The sequence below is a fragment of the Equus przewalskii genome, chromosome 7 (assembly GCF_037783145.1).
Source record: "Equus przewalskii isolate Varuska chromosome 7, EquPr2, whole genome shotgun sequence".
NCBI lineage: Eukaryota > Metazoa > Chordata > Mammalia > Perissodactyla > Equidae > Equus > Equus przewalskii.
Window position 1 is genome coordinate 49303664 of NC_091837.1, and position 17810 is coordinate 49321473.

A 17810-nucleotide genomic window follows, 5' to 3' on the forward strand; every position below is an offset into this window, starting at 1 on the left:
CCTGGGTGCGTAAATGGCACTGCTCATCAAGCCACGCTGAGGCAGCGTCCCACATACCACAACTAGAAGGACCCACAACGAAGAATATACAACTATGTACCGGAGGGGCTTTGGGGAGAAAAAGGAAAAAATAAAATCTTAAAAAGAAAATAAATAAATAATGAACAGACTGAAGAGATGTGCAATATATAGAAGAGACAAAGGATTAATATGTGCAAAGAGAGAACCATATATAATTATATATTTGTGTATATGTATTTATATTATTTCTTCTCTCTCTTATACGAACACACAATAGAAAAATGGACAAGGGACACTAAAAGGCATTTCAAAGTGTCATTAAGCATTTGAAAAGATGCTCAAACTTACAAATAAATCAAATGTAATTCAAATTAAAATCTGATAGCATTTTTCTAAAGCCTACTAGAATTGCAAAAATTAACAAAGCTAATAATCTGGTGTTGGCAATATATCTTTTAGGGGAATACTTTCTAAAATACACACAGCCTTACAGCTAACATATCAGAAATTTACTGTGTAAAAATAGCCCAACAAGCATAGAAAAACAAACAAAAAAACCTTGCCAGATAGTTTATGAAAACTTTGTATTTGCAATAGCAAAAACTTAGGAACAATACAAGAATAGGGAACATTCAAGATATTTCTAACCAAAAAAAAAAAAAAAAAAAGGAAGTTACAAAACAGTATGGCTAGGATAATTCCATTTTTGTTAAAAAGACAAAACAATAATATATGTTGGCTTATGTGTGTAAACTCAAATTGGAAGAAATATATCAAACCTTTAATAAGTGTTACCTTTAAGAGAAGAAATTATGGAGAATGCTCACATTCTATATAATCTATTTCTGTTAATGTGTTAATTATTTAACATGAATGACTTTTTAAAATGAAAGAAAAGGCAGTGATTTATTCATAGAAATTCTGAGATGGTTTCTAATTCACTGTTGACACTGAAAATACAAAATTTTAGGAGCAGAAAGAGCCCTTAAGTATCAAAGTATTTTTTAAAAGAGTACTTATCTTTTAGAGATACTTACTGAAATAATTAAATGACATTGTGTTTGCTTCAATTTGTGGGTTGGTGTACAGACAACACACAATTGGCCACGAGCTGCCAAGCGGATAAGTTGGGTTACTGGTACATGGGGCTTATTATACCATTCTCTCCACTTTGGTGTTTATGTTTGAAAATTCCAGGGAAAAATTAAAAACAAAACCCAAAACAATGTGTCACCACAACTCTACAGAATATTACTAACATATTTTCAAACAACTAAACTAGCCCAGTTAAATAATTTAAATGTTGATAAAAAAATCACCTTGCTCTTTTCTTAGTAACATTTTGCTTCTGGAATTTTACCAGATGGTATGATATTTCTTCATTATAATACACTTTGATAAAATAAAAATTTCAGTTTTAGACTATCTAGTCAATATGGGAATGTAAAATTTGGTAGAAAGGTACCAGTAAAGTTACTTTTCTTACTAGGTATCAAAGGAGTAAGGCAGTTTTTGTCACCACCAATTAAAAACTTTTACGAAACAGGACTGTTATAAAACAATTAAACCTTGCAAATGCACTAGTCTCCAGGAAGAAAGTCCTGGAGGAAATTCTGCTTATTAAAATTGCAATTTTAGTTTCCATTAAAAGGAGAATAAGACAACAGAAGATGGGTTGGCAAGACAAATTATTTCTTAATGTCAGTTGAGCTTATTTCAAATGAGATAACGTATCTACACCAGGTTGAGTTCAGTACAATTTTGTCTCCTCAACTCATTTATCTAATTCAGTCATCTTGATTATAGCCTCATGGACTTCATTTTCAGAGAAAGAATTCTGTAACAAACAGCCCACACAACATGCTGATTACTGAACAGTTAATTCTAATTAACTTGGGCATAGCAAGAGAATTTTGATAAAGTCCTAGAATACAAATATACTCTGCTTATACTGGACTAACTTATATAAAAAACCCACAGCATAGTCTCCAGACAAAACAAGAGAGTCAAAGAGATCTAATTTAAAGAAACAAATGAGAAAATTAAAATCACAAATAATTTATTCTTCCGTTAGAGTTGATACAGTTTTAAATAGCAACAAAGTACACAGTGGTGGAAAATTGGCACAGAACCTATAAGCATTTCAATCACAATAAGGCTGTCCATGCTTTAGCTGTTCAAACTTGATGTCCATTTTCTACTGACCATCTTGAAAAAAACCTATTCTGACCTTAAAACACACACACTCACTCTCATACACACACGGAGACACACTGAAATTCCTCCTTTTGATTACAGTATGTTGAGAATAGTACATTTTGGTTATTCAAATTTATGGCGCCCCTTCTGTTTTGTTTCCAGTTAGAAGTGAGAAAAACCAATTCAATTACAAAGAATATGTCTTATTCCCTAGGCATAGGCAACTGTGATGAAAATAGCAACTTACCTTTGGGCTAGATGTTTTCAGACTATGCTTAAATAATTGTGGTTATAAACTTCTCAATGCATGATTTCCTGCCCAATGCAATATCCCTGAATTTAGCTAAAATAATCAGGCACAGGACAGTCTCAAATATGATTAAATATGCCATGCTAATAAACAAAGTGATCTAGAATGTAACCTCTATGTTTTTAATAAGATCAGAATAAACCTCATCAATAAGCATTTTCCTAAACATCTCTTTGCATTACATTAACCAACACAAAAAAGGGAAAAAAGTATTCCTTTATAAATGGCATTATTTCCAGTTAAGATAGTTGAAATAAAGGTTTGTAAAGTGTCCTGAACTATTCTATTATATAAATCAATTATCGTTCTAATGTTAAAAAATAAAATTACTGGATCAATGTTGACTTTTCTTTGATATCATTTATAAAATGCTGTGATATTACTAAGTTCCTTGACTACTCAAACAAAGAAAAATTAACACTTCCATTTTCAGTTATTGCTATTTTAGGAGAGGATTACCACTTCATTTACATGAAACTATTACCAAGATTCTTCAGATCCAACACAAAGTAATTCTTATTGCCATCACATTTTAAAACTGTATTATAAATGATCTTTATAAAAAGGTTTTAGTCCACAAAACTGGAAAGCTTTTAAAAAACATCTTTTTACTCAAAATTGTATCACAGTGCCCTTGATTATCTAACAGATAAAAGGGATCCGAATTTCCTCTAAAGAACCTAGCAGTGGACATATGGTGTGCTTTGTCTTTTCCCTCACCTTTGTCGTTACAGTACACCATTTTGAGACCAACACAATCAAGCATCCACCGTGCTCCATTCCACATTAACAGAGGATTTCTGATTCTGTCCAGAGCGTAGTGTACCGCCTTGCATATTCACATGAAATAAACATAATATACAAAATATTGCTGCTGTAAAAAGTGTACATTTCCCTCTTCCCCTTACAAAAGAATCTATGGAAAAGTATTAAATTCCCTTAACCTTCATAAACATACAAAGCTGTTCACACCTTTCAGTCTGTAACAGTCCATTTGAAACACAGTTCCGAAATCATTGCAAATTGGTTATGTCATTGTATTTTCTGTCCAATGTTGCCATCTAGAGTAGAAATGTGAAATTAAGAGTATTTTTGAGCTACTAAAGCCTTTTACAACTAAGCCACAAAGGCTGCTTACTGATGAAACAGCCACTTAGCCACTAGGTTTTTTCCAAAAACTAGACGGAATGGAAGGATCTTTTCACAGGGAGGTGTCCACAGTGCTGAGGTGACAATATGGCTGCTAATAGATACTGGCTATTGGAATGTAAGTACTTTTTCACTGCTGGTAATTTCCATACTGTCCCTAAAAGACAAATTAAAAAACATAATTAGATTAATAGTTTGACCATAATAGTCTGGCGCAACAAATTATAAATAAATCTTAAATTGTTACACTACAAAAGCAACTACATCTACAACAAACAAAAATTGTTATATATTTAAGTACACAGTATCTCTGTAATTTCTTCTGATATTATATTCAATTGCAAATGGATCTCAGAGTCTTTGAGCCTAAATAGCACCTGCCACATAGTGAAAATTTAAGTGTTTGGTGAATTTTGTTGAACTAAGTTGAGTAAGAATGAGTGAGATGTTCTGGTTCATATATACTATGCCGCAGCATATATGAGGGTATAATAAATTATATGTTAGTGTAACAACTTTGTGACTGTTTAGATTATAATTACTATTAATTAACATCAAGGGCATTTGGGATAAGTGGCAAGAATGGGAAGATATCTGGGAGACAAAGGGAAAAGAACCTGCTATCCATACTAAATAATCTGGGCCTTTCCCTAATGTCAATGAAGTGTCAGCAGAGGTATTCAAACAGACAGCTGGTACATAAAATCAAGCGAAGGTTGTTTTGTTTTTGTTGCTTTTAATTAGGGAGACCTGAAGGCCTATAGTCTGTCAAGACGAGAGAGAAAAAGAGAGAAGGATTTAAAAGAGGTGATGAATGAAGCAGCAAAATTCTACAAGGGAGGTAAATAATGTCCAGTATACAACTGTTAAGGTTAGCTTTTGGAGAAGAGAAAGAACATTTTTTCCTGTAAAACAGGAGAATAAAAATAGAAGAAAAGAGAGATATATTATAAAACACCTATTTTCACAAAAATTTCTTAAATGTGTTTAAAATAGATGCTTATAAAAGCACCTATTTCCCAAAAACAGTACTCATTAGAAGCAAATAATCAGCTAATTATTTCCTTTGGTTAAATTTCCCCCTCCCAAGTCACATTATTTTATATCAAGAAAGTATTCTAGAGTTGAAATACTTCTGTACCATAAAAAATAGTACACTAAAAGTTTAGATTTCCGTAAAAGTAGATACACTTGAAAATCTGTTGAATGTCGCTATATATCTAATGGAACAATTCATTATAAATAGAATTAAGGTATTTAAAAATTATTAATGTACTTCACAGAGTTATATTCAGTAAAATTTAAAGTCAATGCTCATGTTGAAATATTTATGAGTAGAATATCAAATCTAGGATTTGCTTTAAAATATTCTGAAAAGAAAAAGTAGCACTGGGAGTTACATAAAACAACATTGGCAAAATGTTGATAACTGCTGAAGTTGGTTGGGGGGTACACAGGAATTCATGATACTCCTCTTTTTGGTATTTGCTTAAAGATTCCTATAATACAAAGCTTAAATTTTTAGATATATAAATAAATGCTTACCATACACGAACTTACTATGCAATTGTTAGATTACCTAAATACTAAACCTGAGTTTAAGTCCCAACTCTATTGTTAACTTTGTATTTTAGTCTAAAAAAAGCTCCTGAGACTCAGTTTCTCCACCTATAAGGTGGGACTGTAACATCTCCATCTCTGGATCTCAATTTTCTTTCCACTCATGGCTGTGTTAATTCCTACCTCATTTGTTTGTCAGGACACTTAAATAAGAGAGGGCATGAGAAAGGGCTTTTTAAAATTACAAAGAATCATAAATAAGCAACTCCTGATGCTGGAGGGAAATGTTCCCCTAGTGAATGTGTGTAATGAGATATTAATGATGAAAGTGAGTTGTACATATTACAAATGATGTGAAAGAAGAAGAGAGGTTAAGAACCGCTGTGTTATATAAATATAAGCTATGATTTATCCACCATATTTTTGAGGATAGGGACTAGGTCTTATTCATACCTTATGCCCAAGTACTGAAGAGTGCCTGACACATAAGACTTCTTCAATAAAGTATGCCAAATGTTATATTCAAGCAATTATAAACATTTATTGAGCAAATATTATATGCTCATCACAATAAATATGAAAAACATGGAAGGTAAGACTTGCAAATAAATAAAGTATAATTATAGAACAGAAGTTGTACAAGAAATCAGAAAGAAATAGGTTAACAGCTAAAATATTTCAGAGAATTTGAGAGCCTTAAGAAAATAGTAAAATTTGAACAGCAGCAGAGAAAAGAAAAAGGGGCAATTCAAATAGAAGGAATAACTAATGCAAAGGCATGGTGAAAAATAGGTATAGACAGGCCCGCCTGGTAGTGCAGTGGTTAAGTTCACACGTTCCGCTTCAGTGGCCTAGGGTTCCCGGTTCAGATCCTGGGTGCAGACCTATGCACAAGCCATGCTGTGGCAGATGTCCCACACATAAAGTAGAGGAAGATGGGCACAGATGTTAGCTCAGGGCCAGTCTTCCTCAGCCAAAAGGTGAGGACTGGCAGCAGGTGTTAGCTCTGGGCTAATCTTCCTCAAAAAAAAAAATGGTATAGAATGCTTAGAGAAGTAAAGATTACACAGTAATGAGAAGTAGAAGCTATTAATTTTTTGGTAACACAGCTTAAAGTAATGAAAATAAGAAATCTGGCTACTATTAACAAAAGCTAACACTTAATATATCTCAATAACTAAGACCTTACCATGTGTCAGGCACTATAATAAGTACTTTGTGTCCATCTATAACATATACAGTAAATACTATATAGATGAAGAAACTGAGGCACTGAGAATTTAACCTACTTGATCACATTGCTAGGACCAAATCAAATCATGAGCAAGCCCAAAAAAGTACACTGAATATTTGCTACCATTAGCAAATTCCAGGGCTAAAAGTATGAGTTTTGGAGACAGAAACCAATTTCTAGTATTAACTCCACCACTTAACAGCTTCTCTTCCTTGCACAAGTTACCTGAATCCTCCCTTTCTCGATTTTCTCATCTGACAAGTGAGGGTAATTATAATCCCCGCTTCAAAAAGTTACTCAAGAAGAAAAACATGAAAATACTCTGCCAACTACTCCACACTCACTGATGTTACTGGAGGCAGCACGGGACAGTGAAGGCTCGAGTCATTGGAGGCTCCAGTCACTCAGGATTTACCATCCAGCTCCACTGCTCACTCCTGTGCTCTGTCATCTTGGGTAAATCATTCCAACTCTATCAGCCTCAGCTTCTCTCTCTGCTTCTTTGATTTTTTTTTCTAATTACAAAATTCCTCAGACTAGAATGTAAAGAATGAAAGGGAAAGGAAGCAAGAAGACAGTGTGGGATGAAGCTAGAAGATGTTAACAGTCTAAACTAAGACAAGGCAGTAGTTAAAGAGAAGTGGATGGATTCACGAATGTTTTAGGAAAGAGGATTAACAAGATTTTGTCATTTATTGGATGAAGAGAGAGAGAGAGAGGAAGACTTAAATATCAAATACAGCACCTGGCATTTTAGCTTGGTAATAATACACTGCTCTTTGATAGAAAATACAGAAAGTAGAAATAAGTTTGGGCGGAAAAATTATGAATTTGTTTTGGTTATGTTGAATTGATATATTTATGATACATCTAAGTGGAGATATCCAGTAGGCATCTGATTTTCAGAAGAGAGAGTCGGACTAGAAATAGAGATTTGGGAGACAACAGCATGGTGCAGTGAAACCATGAGAGTAAATGAGATTGTCTAAGAGTGTACTGATGGAGAAGAGAGTCCTTAGGCTAGAAAATTGAGCAATACCAACCACCTTTAAATTTCCTCCTGTCATTCACTTATATAAAAGTCTTACAATTCTGTCTCAATACTTTTTAGCAGTTGGTTTCTCTCTCTATTCTTATGATCGCCATTAGAGTCTAGAAGTACAGGTCTTATTTATTCACTTATACTTTATTTATGCACCAACATTTACTGACTACTTGATATGTTCTACTAGGTGATGGAGACTCAACAGTGATAAAAACAGACATGGTGATATCTTTAAGAACTGACATTCTAAGGGGGAAGAGTATGACAATAAACAGTAACTACACAATCTGTCATACAGAGAGATAAATGCTATGCTGAAAAATAAAAGCATCTATACATACTGAATGAACCTTCTCACTAAGATCAGGAACAAGGCAAGGATGACGCCCCCTCACTAATCCTTTTCAACAATATACTGGAATTCCTAGCTTATGCAATAAGAAAAGGAAATAAAGGTACACAGATTGGGAAGGAAGAAACAGAACTATCTTTGTTCACAGATGACATGATGGTCTAGGTAGAAAATCCCAAAGAATCAACACACAAAAAAAACTTCTGAAACTAATAAGCAAGGTTGCAGGGTACAAAGTTAACATACAAAAGTCAAACACTTTCTTATATACCAGCAATGAACAAGTAGAATTTGAAATTAAAAACACAATACCATTTACATTAGCATGCCCAAAAATGAAATACTTAGGTATAAATCTAACAAAATATGTTTAAGATCTATATGAGAAAAACTAAAAAACTGATGAAATAAATCAAAAAAGAACTAAATAGAGAGAAGTTCCATGTTTATGGATAGGAAAATCAACATTGTTAAGATGTCAGTTTCCTAACTTGATCTATTGATTCAATGCAATCACATTCAAAATCCCAACAAGCTATTTTGTGGATATTGACAAAATGATTCCCAAGTTCATATCGAGAGGCAGAAGACCCAAAATAGTCACACAATATTCAAGGAGAAGAACAGTCAGACGACTGACATTATCTGACTTCAAGATTTACTATATAGCTACAGCAATCAAGACAGTGTGATACTGGTGAAAGAATAGACAAATAAATCAATGGCACAGAAGGGATAGCCCAGAAATAGACACCTGTTAATACAGTCAACTAATGTTTGACAAAGGAGCAAAGGAATTACAATAAAGCAAAGACAGTCATTTCAACAAATGGTGCTAGAACAATTAGACAACCACATGCAAGAAAATCAATCTAGACACAGACGTTACACCCTTAAAAATGAACACAAAATGTAAAATACAAAACTATAAAACTCCTAGAAGATAACTTGGGGGAAACCTAGATCACCTTGTATCTAGTAATGACTTTTTAAACACAACACCAAAGCATGATCCATGAAAGAAATCACTGATAAGATAGACTTCAATATTTGCAAAAGACACACCTGATAAGGACTATTATCCAAAATCTACAAACAACTTTTAGAATTCAACAATAAGAAAACAAACACCATAGTGAAAAAATGGGCCAAAGACCTGAACAGACACTTCACCAAAGAAGATATAAAGATATCAGATAAGCACATGAAAAGACGTCCACATCATATATCATTAAGGAAACAACAAATAGACACCACTACACACACATTAGAATGGCTAAATCCTAAACACTGACATCAAATGCTGACAAGAATGTGGAGTGACAAGAAATCTCATTTGCTGCTGGTTGAGAATGCAAAATGGTACAGCCACTATGGAAGATAGTTTGGCAGTTTCTCACAAAACTAAACATATCTTACCATACAATCCAGTAATCATGGTTCACGGTATTTATCCAAATGAGTTGAAAATTTATGCCCACGTAAAACCTGCACACGGAAGTTTACAGCAGCTTTATTCATAATAGCCAAACCTTGAAAGCAACCAAGATAAGCCTTTCAATAAATGAATATATAAACAAACTGTGGTACATCCAGATAACTGAGGATTACTCAGAACTAAAAAGAAATATGTTGTCAAGCCATAAAAAGACTTTAAATGAATGTTTTTAACTAAAAAGCCAATCTGAAAAGGCCATATACTACATGATTCCAAGTATATGATATTCCAGAAAAGGCAAAAATATGGAGACAGTAAAAAGATCGGTGGTTGCCAGGGGTTAGGGAAGAGAAAGAGATGAACAGAGGGAGCACAAAGAATTTTTAGGACAATGAAACTATTCTATATGATATTGTAACAGTGGATAGATGTCATTATACATTTGTAAAAACCCACAGAATGTATCAATACCAAGAGTAAACCCTAATGTAAACCATGGACTTGGGGTCATAATGATCTGTCAATGTACATTCATTGATTATAACAAATGTACCACTCTGGTGTGGGATGTTGGTAGCAGGGGAGACTGTGCATGTGTTGGGGTAGAAGGTAAATGGGAACTCTCAGTGCTTTCTGCTTAATTTTGCTGTGAACCTAAAACTGCTCAAAAACATAAAGTCTATTAAAAAAAAATTAAAGCATGCTTCCAGTTGACAGATCTACCCTCCAGTCTAAAACAACCAAAAGCTACACAAAACATATGAAATAACAGTACTCAGGACACAGGACAGAAGGCAACTAAGGGCAGTGATCTGTGAGAAATGGGAAACAAATAGGTGAGCCCTCTGATTACCCTATCTTACTGCATTGAGAGTTTCTATGCTACAGTGAGTGAAGGGGAACTGAGGTTGAGTCTGAGTTAAGAAGATAAAGCTTTGACTCTGGAGAGACAAAGGAGCTAGAGTTCACAGAACAGAGTACCAGAGAATGAAGAACTGCACAGAGAACTGTGAAGATCTGCAGAGAAATCCTCTTGAGTATTCAGCACAGTGCTGATATGCAAATTAATGCAAGGAAAATACCCAAATCTGAGGAAAGAAACACCCAAAAGGATGAGAGCAAACAGTATCTGGCACTTACAAAAGAACAGACATAGTATTTATTACCACTAGCCAGAGTGAAAAACCTCATAATTCAATGACATACTTGATAGGGTCTGACTTTAGTAGTGGGAATAATTAGCCCAGGACTAAACACTGTTCTGGTCCTGCCTAACAAATCTTAAAAGCAATCTCTGTAAGATCAAGCTGTTTCTAAATTACTTAAACTGCATCCCCCCAAAAAACTCAAGAATATTTCTAGGAATACAAATATATCCGTCACCTTACAAAATAAAAGGAATATTCACAATGTCTGGCATCCAATCAAAGACTATCATGCCTACAAAGGATGAGGAAAATATGACCCATAACGAGGACAAAACAAATCAAAATTGACCCAGACGATAAAATTAACAAAAAGAAATATTTAAAAAGTTATCATCCTTGTATTCCACATATTCAAAAATTTAGGCAGAGACAAAGAAGATATAAAAAAGACCCAAATAAAACTACTAGAGATGAAAAATACAATGTCTGTGATGAAAAATACCTGGGAATGGATTAAAAAGCAGATTAGACAATGAACAAGGAAAGATTAGTGAACTTCAAGACATAGCAGTAGAAAACTACCCAGAATAAAACAGAAAAGAATTAAAAGAAATGAACAGAGGCTCAGTAAACTATGGCACAACTTTAAGCAGCCAAATATACAAGTAACTGGAGTCTGGAGAGGAGAGAAAGGGGTAAAAATAGAAAAAATATTTGGTCAATTTTTCCAGACTTGATGAAAACCATAAAGCCACAAATCCAAGAAGCTATACAAACCCCAAGCAGCATAAGAAAAATGAAGACATCTACACCAAGGCAAGCCCTGATCAAATCGCTGAATACAATTTGAGCAAGGGAAATTTTTTCTCCACCCAAATAATTTGATAGAGGGAAAATCTTTAAAGCAGCCAGAGAAAAAAGATACACTAAGTACTAGAGAAGAAAGACATTAACAACAGATATCTCCTTGGAAATAATGTAGGCAAGAAAACAGTGAAGCCACATCTTTACAGTGCTGACAAAAACCTGTCAATCTAGAATTCTATACCCAGAGAAAATACCTTTCAAAAATGAAAGAAAAACATTTTTTTGGACATACAGAAGCTGACACAATTTATCACCAGAAGAGCTGGATTACAAATGTTAAAGGAAGTCCTTCAGGCAAAAGAAAATGATACCAGATGGAAATATGAATCTACACATATGAATGAAGAGCACCAGAAATAGTAACTACAAGAGTAAATATATGTTTCTTTCTTATTATTTAAAATATCTTTAAAGGATAATTGATTTTTTAAACATAATAAATCCCATATGTTATGGGATTCATAACATACATAGAAATAAAATTTATAACTTTAACAAAAGGTCAAGAAGAAACAAAAGCAGACTTGTAAGGTTGTTACATTATACACAAAGTGGTATACTATCACTTAATGGTCCTGACACACACTATAACATGAATGAACCTTGAAAACATTATGCTAAATGAAAAAAGCCAACCAGAAAACACCACATACTGCATGATTCCATTTATCTTAAATGTCCAGAATAGGAAAATCCATAAAGACAGAAAGTAAACTAGCTGTTTCCAAAGGCTAGGTGTTTGAAGAGAAATGAATACTTAAAAAGAAAAAAATCCCATTGAGTGGCATACTTTAGAATCGTGAATTAAATAGTATGTGAATTATATCTCAATAAAGATGATTTTTAAAACTGGAAAAAATAATTCAAAATAAGACAGAAAAAGAGGAAAATGAGAACAAAGAACCAATGGGACAAACAGAAAAAAGATAATCAACATGAGAGACTTAACCATATCCATAATCACATTAAACATAACATTGAATGCCCCCATAAAATGCAGAGATTGTCAGATTGGAGAAAAAAGCAAGACATAACTATAAACTGCTTACACGAAATACAATTTAAACATAAAAAAACAAATATTTAAAAATAAAAGGACAGAGGGCCAGCCCAGTCGAGTAGTGGTTGGGTATGCGCACTCCGCTTAGGGGGCCCAGGGTTCACAGGTTCAGATCCCAGTCACAGACCTACACACCACTCATCAAGGCATGCTGTGGCAGCATCTCACATACAAAAACAGCACTAACCAAAAGTAAGCTGGTGGCTATATTAATATCAGGCAAACATATTTTAGAGCAAAGAATATTACCAAGGATAAAGAAGGATATCTCATAATGGTAAAGTAGTAAATTCAAGAAGACATAAAAATCCTAAAAACGTATGCACCTTCAAAAAGTAGTATTAAAATACAGAGAGCAAAAATAAATAGAACTGCAGGGAAAAATACACAAACGCATAATTATAGTCAGAGATTTAATATCCTTTTCTCAATAACTAGTAGAATAGAAATAAAATCAGGTAAGACATAGGAGACAACACTATCAACCAACTTGATCTAATTGACATTTAGACAACACCCTCATAGACCATATTCTGGGTCATAAAAAAAGTCTCAGTAAAAGTAGAAGAACTTAAGTCATACTAAGTATGTTCTACCATGATGATGAAATTAAACTAGAAATCAGCAACAAAAATATCTGGGAAATCTCCAAATATTTGAAAACTAATTTATACACTTCTAAATAACTCTTGGGTCAAAGAAGAAATCAAAAGCAAAAATCAGAAAGCATTTTGAACTGACTGAAAATAAAAACATGCCACAAAAATTTGTGGGGGGTGAGCCTGGTGGCATAATGGTTAAGTTCATGTGATCTGCTTCAGCGGCCCTGGGGTTCGCAGGTTTGGTTCCTGGGCATGGACCTGGCACTACTCATCAAGCCATGCTGTGATGGCATCCCACATAAAATAGAGGAAGATTGGCACAGATGTTAGCTCAGCGACAATCTTCCTCAAGCAAAAAGGGAAAGACTGGTAACAGATGTTAGCTCAGGACCAGTCTTCCTCAAAAAAAAAAAAAGAAAGAAAAAAAAATTGTGGGGTGCAGCTTAAGAGTACGTAGAAGGAAATACATAACAGCAATAAACACATTAGGAAAAAAGGACAGTTCTTTAATTAATGGGACTTCAGCTCTTACCTTAAGAAATTGGGGAAAAAACAAATGAAACCCAAAATGAGTAGAAGAAAAGAATAAAGATCAGTGTAGAAATCAATGAAAGAGAAAAATAGAAAAAAAACGGGGCAGGGGAATCAATAAAACTAAAAGATGGCTTTCTGACATCAATAAAGCAGATAAAAACCTGTAACCAGATCAATCAACAACAAAAAAAAACAGGACACAAATTATCAATATCAAAAGTGAAAGTGATAATATCACTTATTCTACAGATATTAAAAGGACTATAAAAAATCATTCAACAACACAGATGACAGAGACAAATCTCTTGAAAAATACAAATGTTTACTCAAAAAGAAATAAATAACTTGAATACTTCACACCTAATTGAGAAATTAAATCTGTAATTAAAAACCTTCCCACAAAGAAAAATCCAGGCCCAGATGGCTTTACTGGTGAATTGTACCAAACATTTAAGAAAGAATAATACCAATTTCACACAAATCCTTCCAGAAAATTGAAGAGAGATGAATTCTTCCCAACTCACTTTATGAAGTCAGTACTATTTTGATAACAAAATCAGATGAAGACATCAAAAGAAAAGAAAACTAGAGTCCAATATCCCTTATGAAAATAGATGTAATAATTCTTAACAAAATTTTAGCTGATCAAATCCAATAATATATTAAAAGAATAATATATCATGACCAAGTGAATTTTATCTAGGTATGCAAGACTGATTTAAAATTTGAAAATCAAACAATGTGATTTAACATACTAACAAACTAACAAACTAAACAAACTAAACTAAAAAAGGAAAACAAGTTAAAAAAGGAAAACTATGACTCCTTCAACAGATAAGGAAAAAGCATCTAACATTCATTCCTGATAAAAATTCTCAGCAAACTTGGAATACAGGCAACAACTTCTACAAAAATCCTACAGAATCTTATGTAAGGCTGAAAGGCTGATGGCCTACCCCCTAAGATCAGGAACAAGACAAAAGATGCCCACTCTCACATATCCACTCTGACTATTTCTATTCAACATCATATTGGATGTTCTAGGGTGGGTGATAAAGCACTGCGGGGGAGAGAACATTCAGATTGGAAAGGAAGAAGACTCTTAGTCACAGACAACATAATTTCTCTGTACAAGTTTTCATGGCATCTACAAAAAAGCTACTAGAAATAGTAAGTGAGATTACTAATGTTAGTTTGGATAAAATATCAATATACAAAAATAAGTTGTATTTGATATAACTAGCCACTAACAACTGGAAATGGGAATCTAAAAAAAAAAATTTTCAATAGTATCAGAAATATAAAATACTTAAGGATGAACGTGACAAAAGCTAACACTTATACCTGAAAACCACATAATACTAATGGAAAAAATGTCAGTTCTCCCCAAATTGATTACAGATTTAAGGCAGTTCCAATCAAAGTTTCAGTAGACTTTTTTCCTAGAAATTGACAAGTGGATTCTAAAATTCATATGGAAACACAAAGGACCTAAAATGCCAAAACAACTTTGTAAAAGAACAAAGTTGGAAGACTAACAATATCTGATTTCAAAACTTATTATAAAACTATTATAATAAAGACAGAGTTGTATTAGTGTAAAGATAGACAAATACATCAATGTAATAGCATAGAGTCCAAAAATAGACACATTTATGGACAACTGATTTTTCAGCAAAGGTTCAAAAACAATTCAGTAGAGAAAGCATTTCTGCTTTTCAACACATGGTGCTGAGAAAATTAGCTATCCATTTGAAAGAAAAAAAACCCATGCAAACTTCAATTCATACTGCATACTATACATACAAAAATTGACTCAAAATGGATCACAAACTTAAACATAAAGCTTTAAGACTTCTGGAAGAAAGCATAGGAGAACATCTTTGTGATCTTGAGTTAGGTCAAGATTTCTTATATACCATAAGCATAATCCATAAAAGAAAAAAACTGATAAATAAGACTTCGTCAAAATTTTAAAGTTCCTCTCTTCACAAGACACTGTTAGGAGAATGAAAAGACAAGCCAGACTTGATTTGCAAAACAATTTGCAAATCATGCATCTGATAAAGGACTTTATCTAGAATATATAAAGATCTCAATACTCAATAGTATGAAAATAAAGAACCGAATTTAAAAATGAGCAAAAGATGTGAACAGACATTTCAGAAAAGAAGACACATAGATGGAAAATAAGTACATGAGAAAATGGTCAACATCATTAGTCCTTAGGGACATGCATATTAAAACCACAATGAAATACCACTATACATGTATTAGAATAGGTAAAATTGAAAAGATTGACTATAGCAAATGTTGGTACGGATGGGGAGAACTGAAACTCTCAGACACTGCTGGTGGGAATGTAAAATGGTACAACCATGTTGGAAAACAGTTTGGCAGATTCTTAACAAGTTAAATATACGCCTACCATACGATCCAGTCATTCCACTCCTAAGTATGCATGCCACAAAGAATGAAAGCCTATGTCTACACAGAGGCTTATACATGAAAATTCATAGCACTTCATCTGTAATAGCCCCAAAGCAGAAATCCAAACTTCTATCTATAGTTCAAATGATAAACAAGTTGTGGCATATGTATATAATGAAATACTTATTCAGCAATAAAGAGAAATTAATTATTGATACATACAACATGAATAAACATCAAAATTATGCTGAATGGAAGAAGCCAGATGCAAAAGAACATACTATCTGATTCAATTTATACAAAATTCTGGAAAACATAAACTAATCTACAGTGAAAGCAAGTCGATTAGTGGTTGTCTAGGGAAGGTGAGGGGAGGCATTTCAAAGGGGAACAGAGAAACTTTTGAAAATGATGGATATTTCATTATTTTGATTTAGATGATGACTTCACAGGTGTCATACACACGTCAAAATATACCAAATCTTACACATTTAATAAGTGAAGTTTACTGTATGTCAATTATACTTCAATAAAGCTGTCTAAACATACAAAGAAGGGTAGGGAAATACAGTGAGGCAGTGGAGGGTATTACTATTTTAGAGAGTTGGATACTGAATGACTCCTTGATATGATATGGTGACATATCAAGCAGAGATCTGAAGAAAGTAAGGAAACAAAGCATTGCAGGTATTAGGGGAAAGAGTTTAAGGCAAAAAAGGAAGCAGCAAATACAAAAGTTCTGAGGTGGACACATGCTTCACAGGCATAAGGAACAGCAAATAGGCCAATGTGACTGGAGCAGAGTGAACGAGAGCAGTGAGTAGTCAAGACATAAAGATAGAGATGAGGTGGTGGGGTAGGAGGTAGGAACACAGTCACAGAGGGCCTTGTAGGCCATTACAAGGTCTGGCTTTTACTCTGAGTGAGACTGAAGTCACCACAGGGTTTTGAGCACAGGGGTGGCATAATCTGACCAATGTGTTTAAAAGATCACTCTGGGTCCTGTGAGGAACATACCCTGTAAAGGAGTCAGGAGGAAAGCAGGAAGACCAGGAAGGAGGATACTACAAAAGTCCAGAGGAGTAATAGTTGTGACTCTATCTTGGGTGAGAGCAGGAAGTCATAAAAAAATGGCTAGAAATGGATATATTTTGAAGGAAGAGGTGCTGAGATTTGCTGATTGACTAGACGTTTCATTTGCAAAAAAGAGGGGAATAAGGCTAGCCCAGCGGTATAGTGGTTAAGTTCGGTGCACTCCACTTCAGTTGGCCAAGGTTCATGGGTTCGGTTCCCAGCCACGGACCTACACCACTCTTCAGCCATGCTGTAGTGGTGACCCACGTACAAAATAGAGGAAGACTGGCACAGATGTTAGCTCAGTGTGAATATTCCTTAAGTAAAAAGAGGAAGATTGGCAACAGATGTTGGCTCAGTGTGAATCTTCCTTAGCAAAAAAAAACAAACAAGAGGGGAGTCAAGGATGACTCCAGGTTTTTAGCCTGAAGAATTGGAACAATTGAGCTGCTGTTTACTGAGATGGGAAAGACTGATGAAGGAACAGCAGTCCCCTAACAAGGCTTTCTCTCTCAATTTTCCCCCTTTTAATTCATCCTGCACACTGCTATAAGATTCATCTGCCTAAAGCACCACTATAATTATATTACTATTGGGTTTAAAACTCTATGTTGGTTTTCCATTGCCCTAACCATCTTGAAGAAATGAACTACTTTCCTTAAAATGAAGAGACCAATAGGTGTTTGAGTTAGGGGATACAGACAAAGTGAAACAAGATAAATGTGAGGAGACTACTGACACTACAGTAGCTAAAACATTCCCCTCCTCATAGCCTTTTCTAGTGCGG

The 17810-nt window shown here is 34.1% G+C and overlaps 1 protein-coding gene and 1 long non-coding RNA gene across 10 annotated transcripts in view; one reads left to right on the forward strand and one right to left on the reverse strand.

The window, feature by feature from the left end:
* The window catches only part of LOC103561246 (uncharacterized), a 69629-nt gene that overhangs the window by 20825 nt on the left and 30994 nt on the right, over window positions 1-17810 (forward strand). Inside the window, exon 4 of one of the 2 annotated variants that reach the window (XR_011541957.1) lies at window positions 4424-4520. The exons of the other annotated variant lie outside the window; for it this stretch is intronic. This is a non-coding gene — a long non-coding RNA (uncharacterized lncRNA). The remainder of the gene's footprint in view (window positions 1-4423; window positions 4521-17810) is intronic. 2 annotated transcript variants of the gene reach the window in all.
* Window positions 2064-17810, reverse strand: part of SS18 (SS18 subunit of BAF chromatin remodeling complex) — an 80636-nt gene continuing 64889 nt past the window's right edge. For 6 of the 8 annotated variants that reach the window (XM_008535756.2, XM_008535754.2, XM_008535757.2 and 3 more), the window contains one exon: window positions 2064-3836. In XM_008535756.2, the coding sequence (XP_008533978.1) occupies window positions 3810-3836 (27 nt within the window). In that variant the 3' untranslated portion in view covers window positions 2064-3809. Of the gene's footprint in view, window positions 3837-9294; window positions 9403-17810 lie in introns of those variants that run through there. The other 2 variants (XM_070627508.1, XM_070627506.1) reach the window with 1 other exon arrangement.